At 35.9% G+C, this 16449-nt stretch overlaps 1 protein-coding gene across 1 annotated transcript in view; it reads right to left on the bottom strand.

The window, feature by feature from the left end:
* LOC149090010 (T-box transcription factor TBX20-like) overlaps window positions 1–12673 on the bottom strand; it is a 116504-nt gene extending 103831 nt beyond the window's left edge. The window contains exon 1 of the mRNA XM_089231909.1: window positions 11751–12673. Coding sequence (XP_089088035.1) covers window positions 11751–11991 — 241 coding nt within the window. The 5' untranslated portion in view covers window positions 11992–12673. The remainder of the gene's footprint in view (window positions 1–11750) is intronic.
* Window positions 12674–16449: the final 3776 nt, after the last annotated feature.

The following is a 16449-nucleotide window of genomic DNA, read 5'->3' as shown; positions in this document are numbered from 1 at the left end:
TTTTAAGGGCCCGTCAGCTATAACGACAAAATTTCGTGGTCTCTTGAATGTGGCTATAATTGAGTTTGACCGTGGCTTCCTCAAACGTTTGGTTTTCTCATTATGATTCGTATATCTGAAAAATTTTCGATGTTGCTTGTGTATGGTCAAGGCCGCAACAAGATGCTTGGTCAGCCGAGGAGAATATGCATTCTGGCGCTCCCTTGTTATGTTGAAGCAGAGGTTAAATGTGAAATTTGTGTGCCTCCACTGGTGCGGCACATGAGACACCAGACTCGCCTGCTTCCTAAGTATAATATCTAAATGTTGCGCACACACCTTATATGGTTTTTTTCAACTGTTCAAGGAGTACATTGAAATACGAATAGAAATTTTTTATTCAATAAAATTTCAAATCAGGAACATTCACAGTTCGATTTCTAGTGCACATCATTACTTATTATTCCCGATTGGTAAAATATCTTTCGAAATTTATACTTGGATAAAGATTCCTGAATAAGTTTATTACACAAAGTTAAGCGCAACTATTAGTTAAGTACACATATTTTTATGGAAAAATCCTTTCCCACCCATAAACCTTTACAGATACACCTCTACTTCGAAGAATTAATTCTCTAGATAAAGGTAACCAGGACTAATAGCAATTGTTTCGCTTTTGAAAATCTCTAGTTGAATACGTGCTACTGTATAACTGTACTACTAATTACAGCAGATATTTCCAACCGCGATGATCCCTGAAGCACCCGGAGTGCTCGATGCTCGTGTTCAATTTCGTGCTCGCGAGCACTTGATCAACGTTCCAATTAAATACCTTGTACAAATTGCGTTCTAGGATTGAAACCATCTTGATTTCATACATTCGTATGTCGAAGTTCCCGAAAAGGGTACTCGGTTTTGATGATGGATGCAGGCAGTGCTCGCGACTAGAAAAAGGTTGAAGAGCTCTGCATTACAGTAACTGCACTCATTGGAAAGGCACAGTCAATAAAGGGTGATTGTAAAAGCTAAAACTGACGATACTATATACAAATACAAATACAAATACTTTGATTATATTTTGATATGAATAACAAATATTTTCAACAAGTTAACACAACTGAAATGAACGGTGGAAGTTTTTTAAAAAAAAGAAGAATCTCATAAGCGGAAATCTGATTCCATTAACCGATAATATATTTTCATACGTTAAAACGCCGTTCGGTTTCCGTTTTATCGATTTGATTTTTACAAACCAGGGGTCTTTAACGCATGGGCCGCGGGCCACATTTGGCCCTCAGAGTTTTTGCCGTGGCCTGTCGATCATTTTCAGAAAAACGTTTAATTGTAGAATTAATGAAAGAGGCAATGAAACTAGATGGAACTACTAGAAAAAATGAAAGAAATAATTCTCCAAAATAAATGAGAGAAATAATTTCGGAATTTCTGATGGAAATTATTTGGTAATCAATAAAATATTGATTGTATAATTACTGAAGGAAACGATTTCAAGAAATAAATAATTAAAGAATCATTTAAAGTGATTTCAGATAATAATTGATATCGGAAGCAATAAATTTAATCTACAAATCAATCAATATTACTGAAAAAAATATTTCAGAACTAATCAAAATTGATAATTAATAAAATAAATGATTCCAGAACACGTAAAAGTCTTCAATTATTTTTGTCGATGTTTAATTCGGGGCTCCATTGGCCCCTTCTATTTAGATACATCTAAATTACATGAGTTGGTAACCAGCGGGCTTCGTGGGAAGTTTCGATTTGGCCAGCCGAGTATGAAAGGTGGCTACTATACGTCTTCTCCAGGACTCAAATTTCGCTGAATATAAAAAGACAGGATTTCACTCGCTAATCATAATATGTTAAGATGTATGAATATCAACGCATAAACGCATAATATGAAATTTAGATGTCCTTGCATGAGTAGTTATGCGTATATAGGAATAGTTTGCCACACTGAAGATCTCACAGCGGAGCTTTTTTTTTTTTTCTCCGTGGACAGATGCAGTACCAAAGAACCAACCGTTCGGTTTCTTTCGTAGGTAGGTAGGTAGCTATATATAATAATATTAATATAATTTTTTTTTTTAGTGTGCTTCTCTGGCGTGAGAATACAATGATCACGAAGCAATGAATTAGACTTACGTCGTAGTTATGAGGTTACGGGAGGAAGAGGCAAGAGAGAGCTAATTGAATCAGCACAAAAACCAGCTGTTCTCCCTGACTCCATGCATCTGCTTCTGGATATTTTTCCCTTTTCAATAAATAATAAAAGCGGATTGCGTGGTGCACACATTAATATCTCACTAAGAGACGAGCTCGGGTCAGATCGTGAGCGCTGTACAGCGAAAAGAAATTATATTTGTAACTTTTCCCTGCGTTTTTTTCTGAATGGGAAACATTTCTCGGCTACTACGATCGGAACCTCTTCTCACCTCCTGGCGAAAATCTTGATAATACGCACGGGCCTGAATGCATTGATCGCTTAAAACTAGGATGCACCCCGTTAACATACAATCAGCTAAAAATGATACCTGATTCACCCCCCCCCCCCTACCCCACATTATTCAAGTGTTGAGATTTGGTTGATAGAAATGTATATGTTACGGTAGATCTGATAAATCGGTTATTATGCACACTTATACTTACCAATCGTCTTGGTAAGTTCGATAAATTTTACACTTTTACCAGCGATCGTGGATAATAACCAAGTGTCGTTGGTGAATTTGATTGCTACTTGAAATTTAACGCCTTTATGTGTGATTATGCGTAATACTCTAGTGTAATTGGTGAATTTGATAAATATGAAAAAAAATTGCAAATAAGTCTGGTATGTGTGAGGATTATAGTCGGACCCCGATGTAATGGTAACAAATTTTAAGATCGTACCCCCGATCTATTGATAACAAATTTTATGATTGTACGCCGATATAATGATAACCAACGACGCGACGCTTGGGTACTATGCCTAATCGCTGGTAAATGTGATTAAATTAGGGAAATCTATCAAATTTACCAATGACATCTGGGTACTACACTGAAACCCCTCTTAACGGACACCCCTCAGATGCGGTTACCCCTTCTTTTACGACCAAATAATAATTCCCCTTGTACAACAAAAGTATTCATTTCAAACCCCCTGATTAACGGACACCCCTCTTTACTGACGATTTTTTTTGTCCCGTCAGTGTCCGCAAAAGAAAGCTTATACTGTATCTGCATATCCACCGGTAAGAATGATAAATTTAGGGAAATTATAATCAGTTACCTAAAATTCTTGGTAAGTATTCATAATAACTACAGTTAGGGAGAGATAGACAGCTTTTTCTCAGCCCATGATATACAGGAAACATACATTTTCTGGATATTATGCTGAGGTGAACTCGTAAAGAAGGAAGGCAGGGTCGTGTCTCTAGTGGTGGTAGTATGCATGGGTTCTAGTCCCGGCGGAGACAAGATTATTTTTCTTCAAGAGTTCACCTCAGCATAATATCCAGAAAATATCTGTTTCCTTAATAACCCCATTTATTACATTTACCGTAACGTATATATTAATTGTCAACTTTGATAAAAGACGTGCTTTGTCAAAGTTTCCTTATCTCAGCTTTTCAATGCAATGATTGGCAAAAGATTTATGTTAATGCAGTTTCAATCGTTGAAGACAACATACATTGTGATTAGACAACATACGTTGTGATTTGATCAAATTAAAAATATGTGAGTTAGTGGGGCCACAGAGATCTTAATACAGTATGTGAATATCAGAGATTTGAATTTTCTCCATAAAGCCTGATATGCTGACTACAAAAACAGAAACAAACGGTTGGATGCTTACTTGGAGAAATACCGTCAACCGGAGTGACTTTATCGCACTTTTACTCATTTACGACGTTATGAAGACCGTGGTGCCCCAAAAATAAAATGATCAATAATCTATGACGTTATAAAAACTCTTGCATTTTTGTTTGGTTTGAAACTTTTCTAGTAATAGTGAGATTCCAACGATTCGTTTTCACACCTTTTTCATCAAGTTCAATCAAATATTCAGTAATTTTTTTGTTTTGTTTTAGTGGGACGATGACATCCGGGCTTGGGGTGGATTTGTCTTTTTGGTAAAAATCTTATTCGTTTTCAAGAAAAATTCACTTTGCGACAATGTTACCCTTCCAGAACAAAGCTGTATGTTTTTAGCGTGTATTTCAGTACACGACAGGTGCTGTCATCTGGACAACACTGAATTTTGACTAGTTCTGTGTCACACGAAGATTTTGATGCATTCTGTGAAATGGTTCCTTTATTAGTTAAATTGCCAACATGTTCAACAGACAGCGCTAATCCGAAACATTTCCCTCACGCGGGACAAAGTCACCCCGGTGTTGGCGGTACATATAAAAAAACTTTTTTCCTCTCTTCCTATTCTTTAAAATCGAAGCTATCATTTGATCATTTTTGTCGCATCACGGCCATTTTCTGCACACGAGGGCTAATTAGACCGGGGCCTACAATTTATTGTCGATTCCGAACGGCGGGCTTGTTTTATACTCATCAAAATGTAGCAATTTTTTCCTGTGGCCATGTCGCCGTTTTTGTTGTACCCCTGCGCCAGGAAATTTTTCTGACAAGGACGAAACTGGTATCTAACTCTCGACACCTCTAAACATCCTTTGGTACTTTAGGCGAGCATCTTATCGACCTGGGCTACCGCGCCCAATCGAAGCTATGAATGCAAATGCTAAATTTGTTACAGAAACTGATAAAAATACTTGATCAACAGCTGCTATCAATAAAATCACAAATAAATCCAAAACTTTTAAAAGTATTTTATGTGGTTCATTTTTTAATATGATCCAGTTATTGTCTGCCTTAAAAGATATTTTATAAAACAAATTTGAATAAAAGTTTCATTGAAAAAATCTTTGTTAAATAACTTTTATAGTGTAATACTAACCTTACATCAAATACTTTTCGAGGATGGAATCGGTAATCGTGGAAAATCAAAGCAGAAGCTCTTATATAACATGTAAAGAGGACTGAACAGTGAACATATTAAGGAAAATTTGAAATTTGAGTGAATACCTCCGGAGAAATGAAGAAAAAGGCTGAGATAGGAGGCTTGAAGCTAATGAAAGGCTGATGAATTTTTTTCTAGCTTTATGAATCTAACTATATTAGCTCATAAATTATTCACAGTATTGCATTATTCGAACGTGTGAGGATTTGTTAGCTTTTCTGTTATGTGCCAAAAATATCAATTGCAAATAAATTTTTGGCACATAACAGAAAAGCCAACAAATCCTCACACATTCGAATAATGCAATACTGTGAATAATATATGAACTAATGTAGTTGGATTCATAAAGCTAGAAAAAAATTCATCAGCCTTTCATTAGCTTCAAGCCTCCTATCTCAGCCTTTTTCTTCATTTCTCCGGAGGTATTCACTCAAATTTCAAATTTGAGTCACTTTCACTGTATGTGAAAGTGCTATAACTGTATAGAAGCATTTCTACACGGATCAAAACTCTGATCACATAGTTACCAAATTTGAAGTTTGAAATTAATTAATCAATAAAGTTTAATTTCAAATTGTATTGTCTGGTATATTCGTCGCATAGTTCATGAATGATCAGTGAATATTTGCCTAAGGGAAATTTCAGGCCATATAAACAGTTTATATTATTATGAATGTTTAATATTGCTGGAGCCTACTGGCCTTGCACAGGTTTGTATATAAAATAAAATTTACGAAGTGTGTGTGGTCAGATGTAGTAAAGATTTCTTAAGTTTTTGGTTCGCGTGGAACCTTTAATGGTTACGAGACTCTTCCACTGAAACCAAACAAAATTGCTACTTTTACAAACATGTATTTTTTTAGCAGCACCAATGAAAATGTGATTGCTCTTGATCATGGGCGTACGCAAGGGAGGGGGGGGGGGTTTGGGGTTCTAACCCCTCCGTCAAGCCGAGATTATAGTGTTATTTTTCAGGAAAAAAAGTAAACTCCCCCCCCCCCCCCCTTGAGAAGAAAAAAAATTGAACCCGCCCCCGAGAAAATTCTACGCACACCTATGCTCTTGATACCGTGGAACCCAGTAAAGCTCGTGCAAGACACCATTTGAAAACCCATGAACTGTGGCAGGGATTCCCAAACTTTACACGTTCGCGGCAACGCTATTCGAGCTCCATCCACTTTGGAGGTATTCCCTAAAGTGCCATGGGATAACGATCAGGAATCACAGTACCATAACTAAAATGATAATTCATAAAACAACATAATTCAGCCCTCGAAATATCTCGGGGGCCCACCTAACTGATCTCATGGGATCTATCTCTCACCCTTTAGGCACCACAAAGAGTCTATGATGTAGTTAAAAATAACTTTTCTACGTCGAGTACCACCACATTTTGTTACATAATCTGATTCACCGAATGCACAGTTTGAAGATAAACGCAAGTTTTACTTGGTGATTTTTTTTAGCGAAGTTGTGTATGGATCAGAAAGATTTTTAATTTACCACATTATCAATGTAAGATTATTCACATATTTCCATAATCAGATCCTTACAAAAAATTTAATTCATCATTTACCATTTCCTTATAAATTTCTCTTCGATCATAAGAAATAAATTCGGATATGTTTCTAGTTTTTTCTGATTTTAAAAAAAGAAAAAAGAAGGCAACGATTTTTTGAATTGGAAATGGAATTTGAGGCTTATGGAGGAGCAGGGCCGGAACTAGAGGGGGCACGGAGGCAACTGCCCCGGGTGGCAAGATTTAGAGGGTGGCAGTTTTAGGTGGGAACTAAGAACAGCATCAGCTAATTTTAAAGTTGTAGGAGCGGCAAAATAATGTTTGCTCCGGGTGGCAAAAATCCTAGTTACGGCCCTGTGTGGGGAGGAGTATCTTTTCTTTCTTTCTCATATATCAGCGTGCTCAGCAACTCAGCAAATTGTTTTATATGAACACTACTGTATTTATTTTTTCAGCACTCTATGTAAAGGCGATTATTGATAAATTCAAATGATTTTTATCAATATGTTAGCTACAATTTCCAGTTTGATTTTAATGAGGCAAAACACATAATACAGTAGGCCTATTGAGGTCATATTTAAACTGGAGACAATTTGCAAAACGGACTAAACAATACATTTTGAAATTAAATAATAATTGTTCAATAAATAGTTAATTATATTTTGAGTGTGTTTCTCAATAATTTAATAAAGGCTTTGAGAGACTAAAATTTCGTAACTATTACTGAAATATTTTTACAGATGCTTTCAATTGAATTATTTTATTTAAAACATTGTTATATTTGTTTTTTCTTTCCCCGATGATAGGATGGGAAACACCCCCAACCAAGGATCTGGATCACAAGTTATGAAGAGCTGCATTGCCTAAGAGCAGTTTAATCCTTTTGATAATCTAAAGCAGGGGAGGGGGGGGGGGGGTAAAGAATTTTGATGAAAGTATTTCAATGATAGAGAAAAAACTATTGTTTCGCCGTATATTTTAATAATGCTTCATAACGAAACATAAAATAGTAAAGATAAACTTTCTTCTAATGCCTCGAATGTAGCAGATGATTAATGAGGGTTCTTGACCAATACAGTCCGGATTTTATATGGGGGAGGGGGGGGGGGACTCTCTCATTTATTTGGTGAATTTACTTCCTTAAAAATTTAAATTGTATAAAAATTTTATGTAAGAAGTTGTGTACTTTTTTCAAAAAAGAGAATGTTTTCTCTCGGCCTTTGCCTTTTATGTAGAATTCTTATACGCACATCCATGACTCCCACAAGGGGTAGGCTGACGAGGCTTCAGCCCTGGGGCCGGGGACGATTTTCACCATTTTTTGTTTTTTTATGCTATAAATTCATCATAAAAGGGGCCCGCAAAAGATCCTAGCCTGGGGGCCCTGTTTCAGGATGTGGGGGGCCATGCGCACATCCACTTTTGCTAAAAAGAAGCTGAATTCAAACTTAGAGCGAAAAAAATTGGAAATCTAATTCATATCAGTATTTAAAAGATTCAAGTTGATCTAAGTAAGTTTTAGTCAATATTAGCTCAATAAAAATTATTTGATATTAATATTAGCTTCTTCAGTTAAGTATTTCTTTAATATTAGCTTTTTCAATTCAGTTGCCTACTCTAATTACATAACTTCATTGAAAATCTATTCTATTCCACGTAAGTTTTGTGTAGGGTAAAATTTATATTTTGAATATCTAAATTTCGTAAATTTTTCTATAAAAGTTTTTTTTTTCTTTTTTGCCTCGAATAAGAGAAATGATGAATATATTTTCCACTAAGAAAAACTGCATATCATCGCTCAAGTTTTTGTTTCATTCCCTTAATTCACTTAGGCTATTAATTGTATTCATTCTGTTTGATCTCAAAGTAAGTTCTTATTTGGCCTGGTCAAACCACAAGTAAGTGTAAAGCCGTAATCTATTCCCGTCGCATCTTATGGAGCTATCTTTCTTCTTTTAAATTTCTTTCTCTATAGACTCCAAAGTTGCAAGAAATATCACGTGTAAAGCGTTTTCCCGCTTACAATGTTTTTTTCATGACGGTTGTTTGAAAAATGTAATAAGCGGGATCCGCTGTGTTATTAAGCAACCTCAAATCTTCACGGTAATGGTAGGTCCTACCGTGCAAGATGAAATAATTGATTCCAACTACACTCAATAAGTGCTTGTTTAATGGCATGCTGCCAGATGTTAGGGTGGAAGCAGTTCGCATATTGAATAAGGAAATTCTCTTGCTGAGAGTTGAGATGATTCCATACTAGTAATATCGATCAACGAGATTTCCTTCGTATGGCCAATTTTGAACTGAACAGTTGGTACAGGTATCAAGAATTCGTGATTTTCCGCTATCAATAAATGAGACGAGAATTCAATGTATATATATGGTAACAATCAAATGCACATTGAGTAATTAAATATGGACAGCAGTAGCTTATATATAATGAATGTTTAGAGAATCAAGAGACATTTGAAATCTTGTCTCAAACTATATGTGCCAGTAAAAGGTCAAATAAGCCCTTTTGCGCAAAAAATAGACTAAGCGGGTAGGATATACAACGTAACGTATTATTATATTCAGTGCAAAATATGTGTTTTTTAGATGTTTGCGCAAGGGATCAGAACTTTTTCAAGTAATGATAAAAAGAGATGGGTAGTTATGAAATAGGGGAAACATATATAAAGAGTCATATTTTTCAAAGAAAAGACTACTATTACTACTTAAGCCATACATACACCTAGTACCAGTGTTGTCCGAAAAAATAATTTTGAAAAGTAATTTCACTTCTCTCCTAATTAATTAGATTTAAAGGGTAGTTTTGTGGGGGTTTTTTTTTTGTAAAAAAAGAGTTTTTTCAATCAAAAGCAGAGAAAAAAAAAAGAAATTTGGGAGGAGTGGAATTGAAATTCGATACGTGAATCACGCATCTAGATGCGTATTGGTGAACACTGCCTCGTACACATTCCTCTGTGGAATTTCTAACGAACCGGTATATGCTGGAATGTGAGTATATCTGAGTAGTACGTGCGACCCTTATCATATTTACTTTACCAGAGTTGCGCTTGATTTATGTTTATGTTGGTGCTGCCATCTGACTTCCATATTTTGAAGTGAATACGGAAAATGCTTGAATTTTTCATGTTATGTAAGTATCACGCGTACTATGTTATAGGTCGGCTGCTCTCTTCAGGGAGACTCTTTCAAATGGTAGACCGGCTCGCATTCGCGCCTCTAAGTTGGAAAACCGCAGAAACGAAGAAAAGGCTGCAAGAATGCTCCTAGTGTTGCTAGAAAAATGAAATGAATTGAAATATTTTTATATTGGGAGGATTGATACTTCTCTCTCTTTCTTATGTAGATGTAGCCTGCATCATGAAAAATTGTGTAATGACGTATCAAAATCTGAAAAATTCAGTTTAACTTGAAACCGAAATTTATTCATCAAATGAATGTTTTCTTAATAATTCCTGAGATAATATTTAAAAAATACTCATACTCCATTGAATGCATCTCAGGAATTTGTAGGAAAAAAATATATGCTTAATCAGGAAACGCTATTCGGAAGGTCAATATTTTCAACGGATCCAACATTCACGAGAAGTTGCCTACATTCTAACAACAATAGCTATTTTAAAACAATGTTAAAGATTGCGATTCGAGACAGTGTTATTTCAAAAAAGAGAAGTCATTACAAAACAAATTAAACCACAACCTGCTATATGATTTTTATGAAAAAACTTTGGAGGAAGGTTTTTTTTTTAACAATGGTTTTTCCAACAATGCCCTGCTGGTTCTTAACACAGTCCGACGATTTTTGATCAGTAACATGTACTGGTCGTTTAATCATGGTTTCCTACTAGATTTAATTTGCCTCTCCTGTTGCTCGTCCAATGTAGAATATTTTTCATTTCGCACCTTAGCTAAATAATTAAATTTGTTAGTACATTTTGATCATACTCAGTATCACTGGTGAGTTTCATTCAAATTCCCTTGAAACCGAATCGTCATAACTAAAGTACTGATAATCACGTCTTTCGAAAGGGGGGATACACAATTATCGTAACTACCACACTACCACTATATACTCAGTATATTCAGCTGAGTTAACAGAAGATAACATGGAAGTAAACTAATGAACAGAACAAACGAAATTATCTACTACCTACTACCATAGCATGAAGTGCGATAACTCATTGGAGACTATCCGCGATCTCCCTTTCTACCAAGTATTTTATCTCTCCAGCATAAAGGAGCCTACGATTCTTTTCTGGCTCAACAGTCGCAGAATAGGCTACTCCGTGTAGCTGACATCCTGTTCTTTATACTGACATGTATTTGACCGTAATATTGATCGGAAAAACGATAAAATAAAACTAAAAATCATCATTATATGTAGTAGCCTACAATGAATCTTTCTATAAATTTTCGTAAAATCATGAGATCACACATGTCTTGTCAATGAAGGTGGCATGATTAACGGAGAATCACAGATAATGATAATCATTTGTGTGTGGTATGAATAAATTTTTCACTTCACTGAAAGACAGTTTTATGTCACAAAATAAAATGTCAAAATGCCATGTAAAATAACCATAGTATTCAGTATTTGACTAATTATAGATTTACAGATGTTAGTTATTGTTTGTTTCTTACAGATATTTTCCGTACATATAGCCTTGGACATCATGTCATTAAATTCTCTGCATACATTCTATATTTTCATACATTTTCTCTCTCTCTCCCTCTTTCCCTTTAAGATAACTATTTTGTTCATGATAATTTTCAGTAAAATGGAGCTTTTACATTAGCCATGCTTTCCAATTGGTGTGCCAGTGTTTTTTTTTTTTTCGCCCATGTAAATGATTATGAGATCTGTAGCTCAGTGTATTCAATAAACGCCTATCCGAGAACCCTTTGGTTAAACACAGAAAGAACCAAGAATCCCCTGGGCTAGAACATTATTTTCCCCTAAATTTTCACTGTAATTTATGCATTATTCTGATACGCATTCTCTCTCTTGGGATCCTCGAGGTGCAGTATTTATTATATGTTTTAAGAACATTACTGTAGCACGTGTAAGCTCTAGTGATCACGTACTTAATTTCTCGCATAAATTGAAATTTGGATTAATATGTGAGAGAAATGGATTTATTATTAAAATTTTTACCGACAACTATGAAATTGAAGTAAAAATAGAATGCGGCGGTAAATAAATTGGCTTACCTAAAGGCGATATCGTCTCAGCCTCTGCAGGAGTGTCCCTCTCTGAATCATCCGCCGAGCTGTCGTCGGTCGCAGACCCGTGAGCCGATGACATCAATGCCTCTATGGAAAAGTCCTTCGCCTTGCTGGATAGTTGGGAGCCCATAGTGCCCCGCCGGGCCAGATACAGGCCACGATGACCCATGGGCCTAGGGCCTGTAGCGCCGTCCATAGATTGCCGCGCCAGAGCGGGAACAACCATCGGCAAAATTCAAGGCCGGTGAAGCAGTAGGCTTAGCGGCTGCTGCTGCGGCCTCTTCTCGATTTAGCTTGATCTTTTCACGAATATCGAAATCAGTTTCTGATTCTCCCGCCGGCTGGTGTGAATCTCGCTCTTTCTCATACAGATCACGAATACTTCAAGTCCGATTCCTTCAGATTCTCAAACTGAAAACGCTCAAAAATATTCACGTCCAATGTCCAACACCTAATTCAGATATTTAGTTTAAATTTGAATATCATTTCGTAACTGATTGTGATTCTTACATGTCACATGTCACTGTCGTAACATCAATGACCATTTTTTCCTCCTGGTTATAGTTTGTGGGAGAGAAGGAGGTGGGAAAAATCAGTTTCGGAGTGGTTGACCAAATTCCAGCTGGTAAATTGAGTAAAGAATGTAAAATATCGGTAGATTTCACTGGCACATCTAAGTACGTTAAAACCTTGATGGTACACACACCTTTAGAGTTGTTAGCCGTTCTTTGCACTTTCGGTAGGTAACACACGCACGCAGGTGGGCAGGGCTTGTCGGAGTCAATAAAACAGCGCCCCCTTCTCTTTTAGTGGATTACCAACCCTCCTCAATCTCTCTTCTTTTAGCCGAGACGAGTTCCAACCCACCCATGAAGTTCTTCTTACTTACAAGCCAGAACTCGCTCTTGCTAAGGAAAAGAAAAATGAAAAACCTCTTGTGAATGATAATGATAATAATAATAATATATAAGAAAAAGAAATGATGGAGGAAAAAAAAAACAACTCTCTGACCTCGAACAAGTCTAACTGACGACACATTGCTAAATGTCGTAGATCGGGAATCTCCCAATAATAATAATAATAATAAACCAAAGGGAGGGCGGATTCTGAAATGTGATGTGGATGAGGGAAAAAAAGAGCAATCGCGGTAAATTCTTTTCTAATAGATATTACTGCCGGGAGATGGCGCTGTAAGGGTGATTGTTATATTCTGTAGCGCCCCCTAGCAATTAGTGAGGTGTCTTTCTCCATTGGTGCGCGTGGATATAATTTGTTTGAAATTCAACTTTTCACGTAGTTGAGTGAAATTTTCATTTTTTTTCAACACCGATTTTTTTTTTTTTCAAAGAGGGGTACTTGGTAAATGTACATAAATGACAAGAAATCCTGCCCCGCCCGCATTTTTAGGGCCCCCCTTCCCCACTATAGGAACAAGCACCTCCACACCTCCGGGGCCCACCATGATTTTCATCTTTTTTTTTTTTTCTCGCTAAATTCACTATGGAAAGGGCCCGTGAAATGTCTGGTCTGGGAGACCGGTTTTACAATGTGGAAGTGTCTATTATGTGAATAGATTATTTTCAGCAAATTTGATTAATTTGAACCGAAGACACAAATCGCTCAAGAAAAATTGTTTATAAAACATTTCTGGAGAATTTCCAAGCAAAGTCCAAATAATTTTCACTGACTTAGACTATTATCGAAAACTCTCATTTGTAAGAAATCATTGTCGTTGAACGTTGTTCAGAAATAACTTCTATCTGGACCATTGTTGAATGGTCATTATCATTGGAAACATTGTTGAATAATCCTTTTTATCTGGAACTTCGTTAAAAAAATTATTGTAATGTCTGGAACGTTGTTGTTCTTTCTTTTTCTCTTTCTGTCATGACGTACGTCTACCTGACTCTACAAGCGAACAAATCGCCTGCCTTTAGCCATTGCCTCAGCCTACACTCCCCCCCCCCCTCCGCTTGAGGAGCAGGAAACTGGAATTTGTTGAGAAATTATTATAATACAAATACAACGCCACAACAGGCAAAATGCCCAACGAGGTGGCTGAGAAAAAAGATTAATCCTATTAATTAAATCCCTCTGATAATTATTAAATCCCTCTGTTTAAAAACTCACTGCTATCAAAAATTTTGTTGAACAGTCATTGTTACTGGAAACATTGTTGAAATCCATTGTTATTAGAAACATTGTTGAAATCTATTGTTATTAGAAACATTTTTGAAATCCATTGTTATTGGAAACATTGTTGAAATCTTGTTACAAAAACATTGTTATAATTGGGTTGCTGTATTTTTTTAAATATATGACATCCATATTTGTTATGGGCATTTTCAGCCATCTCTGTTATGGCCTTGCATTTGTATTTATATTTCATTTGTAATGCCATCTGGGAAACATTTGAACAAAAAATACATTGATTTCTGACATTATTGATGTCATTCAGTTTTGATTATCTTTTTCCAGTCATTGTTATCTAAAACATTGAGGAAAAGTCATCGCTATCTTAAAAATTGTAGAAAGGTAATTATTATTTGAAACATAGCTAAAATGTAGGTGTCAAACACAACATGCTAATCATACGGCTACTCATAATATCATAATGCAAGTTATGTTACCAATGTATTTATTTTGCTACGGAAGAATTTTTTTTTTTTTGCATTATTAACATACTTTATTTTTATTTTGAAGGTTGACCGTGCGTGATCCCATTTTGCCACCCTCGTAAATCATTTTTAATAACAATTATTACAAACTAGTTTAACAAATCGGTAGAAAAAATGCTTCACGTCTCGTGATTGCTGTAATAATACATGAAACTTTTTCCAGTATTTATTAGCTAACTGAAATTTTGAACCAATCGTCTCTTCCCCCCTGCTACATACAGTATTAGCAATAATATATCGTGCTACTGATCCTTTTCTCGTTCTGACTCCATTGCTAACTGGTTGGCGGTTCTTTGAAGCGTTTGGAACAATTATAATATTTAATTAATTTCTTGCCCTAACCTGGTTCATTTACCTTCCTCGTACACGGGCAATTATGTAAACGTGGTGGCCACTGGCTTCTAAATTCTTCGTGTGATGGCCCCCGTTTATAGAAAAAATAGTAACAAAATAGTTTTGGAACAAAAAAAAAAAAAAAAGGCGGCGAGCGGCTCTCTCTTCTCTTCTCTCTTGTGAAAATCTCTCGATTCTGTTGACAGGCTGCTCTTCTCGGAGGAGAAAGAGGGATGGAAAAAGCGCTCTTTTCTTCTCTTCCAATGAAAAACCGTGTTTATGCTTTAGCTCCTCCTTTAAGGGAGGAGCGTTGCTATGTCGGCCAGGCCAATCACTGACAGGTATGATGCGAGATTGACAGCGAGTCTCTGGAGTAGTCTCTCGCTGACACATCTGAATATTTTTTTTCCCGGCTGTTGAGTCGGCAATTTTTCTTTCATGAGATAAATCCGCATTATAATCTCTCAGCGTAGTTATCGAGTGAAATACTATCGATTTAAAGAATAATAATAGAATATTGTCCATACACACACTGTAATATTTTTTTACCCATGTTATATAATAGGCCTACGGTTTACTGAAAATGAAATTTACTAATCCGTAATGCACTTTTGAAAAATCTTCACAACCGCATTAGCATGATATAAAATTTTTGAAATTCATTCTCCTCTTTCTGAAAACATTTCACGAAAATGCATGGGAAATTACAATTTTTATGTTGATACTTATTTATGCTTGGATGCAACTTATTCAATGGCTGCATTTAATGATTTTTATAGGTTAGCCACACAAAGCCTGTTTCAATTGCTCTCATGGAAATCGATAATTCAATTTGTTATGCTATTGACGGTTGCTTAATTAGAACACTGAAGCGAGTTTTGCAGCCTGGCTTTAGTGATAACGGAGAAACAAACTTCCACTTGAAATGGCAATAGGCCTTAGGCCGGAATTACACTATAAAAGTTTGATAAAAGATATTTTACAAAGCTTGATAAAAACATCCAATAAGCCTCTCGGTTACATTCGCTGGAATGTAACCGATACGCTTATGGGTGGTCTTTTTAAATGTTTTATAAAAAAGAACTTTTATAAAACTTTTATAGTGCAATCCCGGCCTTAAGCTATTTCTGTTCGTGTCACGTCAAGATGAAATTTAGATGAATGATCTCAGTAAATAAAAATTTAGAGGGTGACTTTTCTTCAATATACCTAAGTTTATCTAAAAATATAATATTGCATCGAACAATTCATTCTTCATTAAGGCAGCGTTTCTCAAGAGGGTTCTCCGTAAAATAGCAATGATAAGCGTAAGTTTCGATAAAATTTTTTAATGCAGGGGCTCCCTAGGCTTCAAGGGTAAAAAGATTGAGAAACGCTACGCTGAAGGGATATCACAATTTCTAGTTAAATTAATAAGGTTCATAAAACTGTGTATAGTAAAACCCCTTTTAACGGTCACTAAATGTCGTTATCCCTATTTCACGGCCAAATAAATAACAATTAAGTTATATTTTAAAGGCAGTCTTTAATTTAAATTTAAATTCAATAAGAACCCTTTTTTTACGGTCAGCCCACTTTAACGGACGGATTTTTTTGTCCCGTCGGTGTCCGCAAAAAAGGGATTTAACCGTATACGTATACGTGAAAAGTAAGCTCGGTAGAAAATATATCCT

Source organism: Pholcus phalangioides, unplaced genomic scaffold (assembly GCF_987345545.1).
Source record: "Pholcus phalangioides strain wild (caught in Gottingen) unplaced genomic scaffold, Ppha-v1.0 ptg000001l_1, whole genome shotgun sequence".
Lineage (NCBI taxonomy): Eukaryota > Metazoa > Arthropoda > Arachnida > Araneae > Pholcidae > Pholcus > Pholcus phalangioides.
This window is presented reverse-complemented; position numbering and strand designations above follow the sequence as displayed.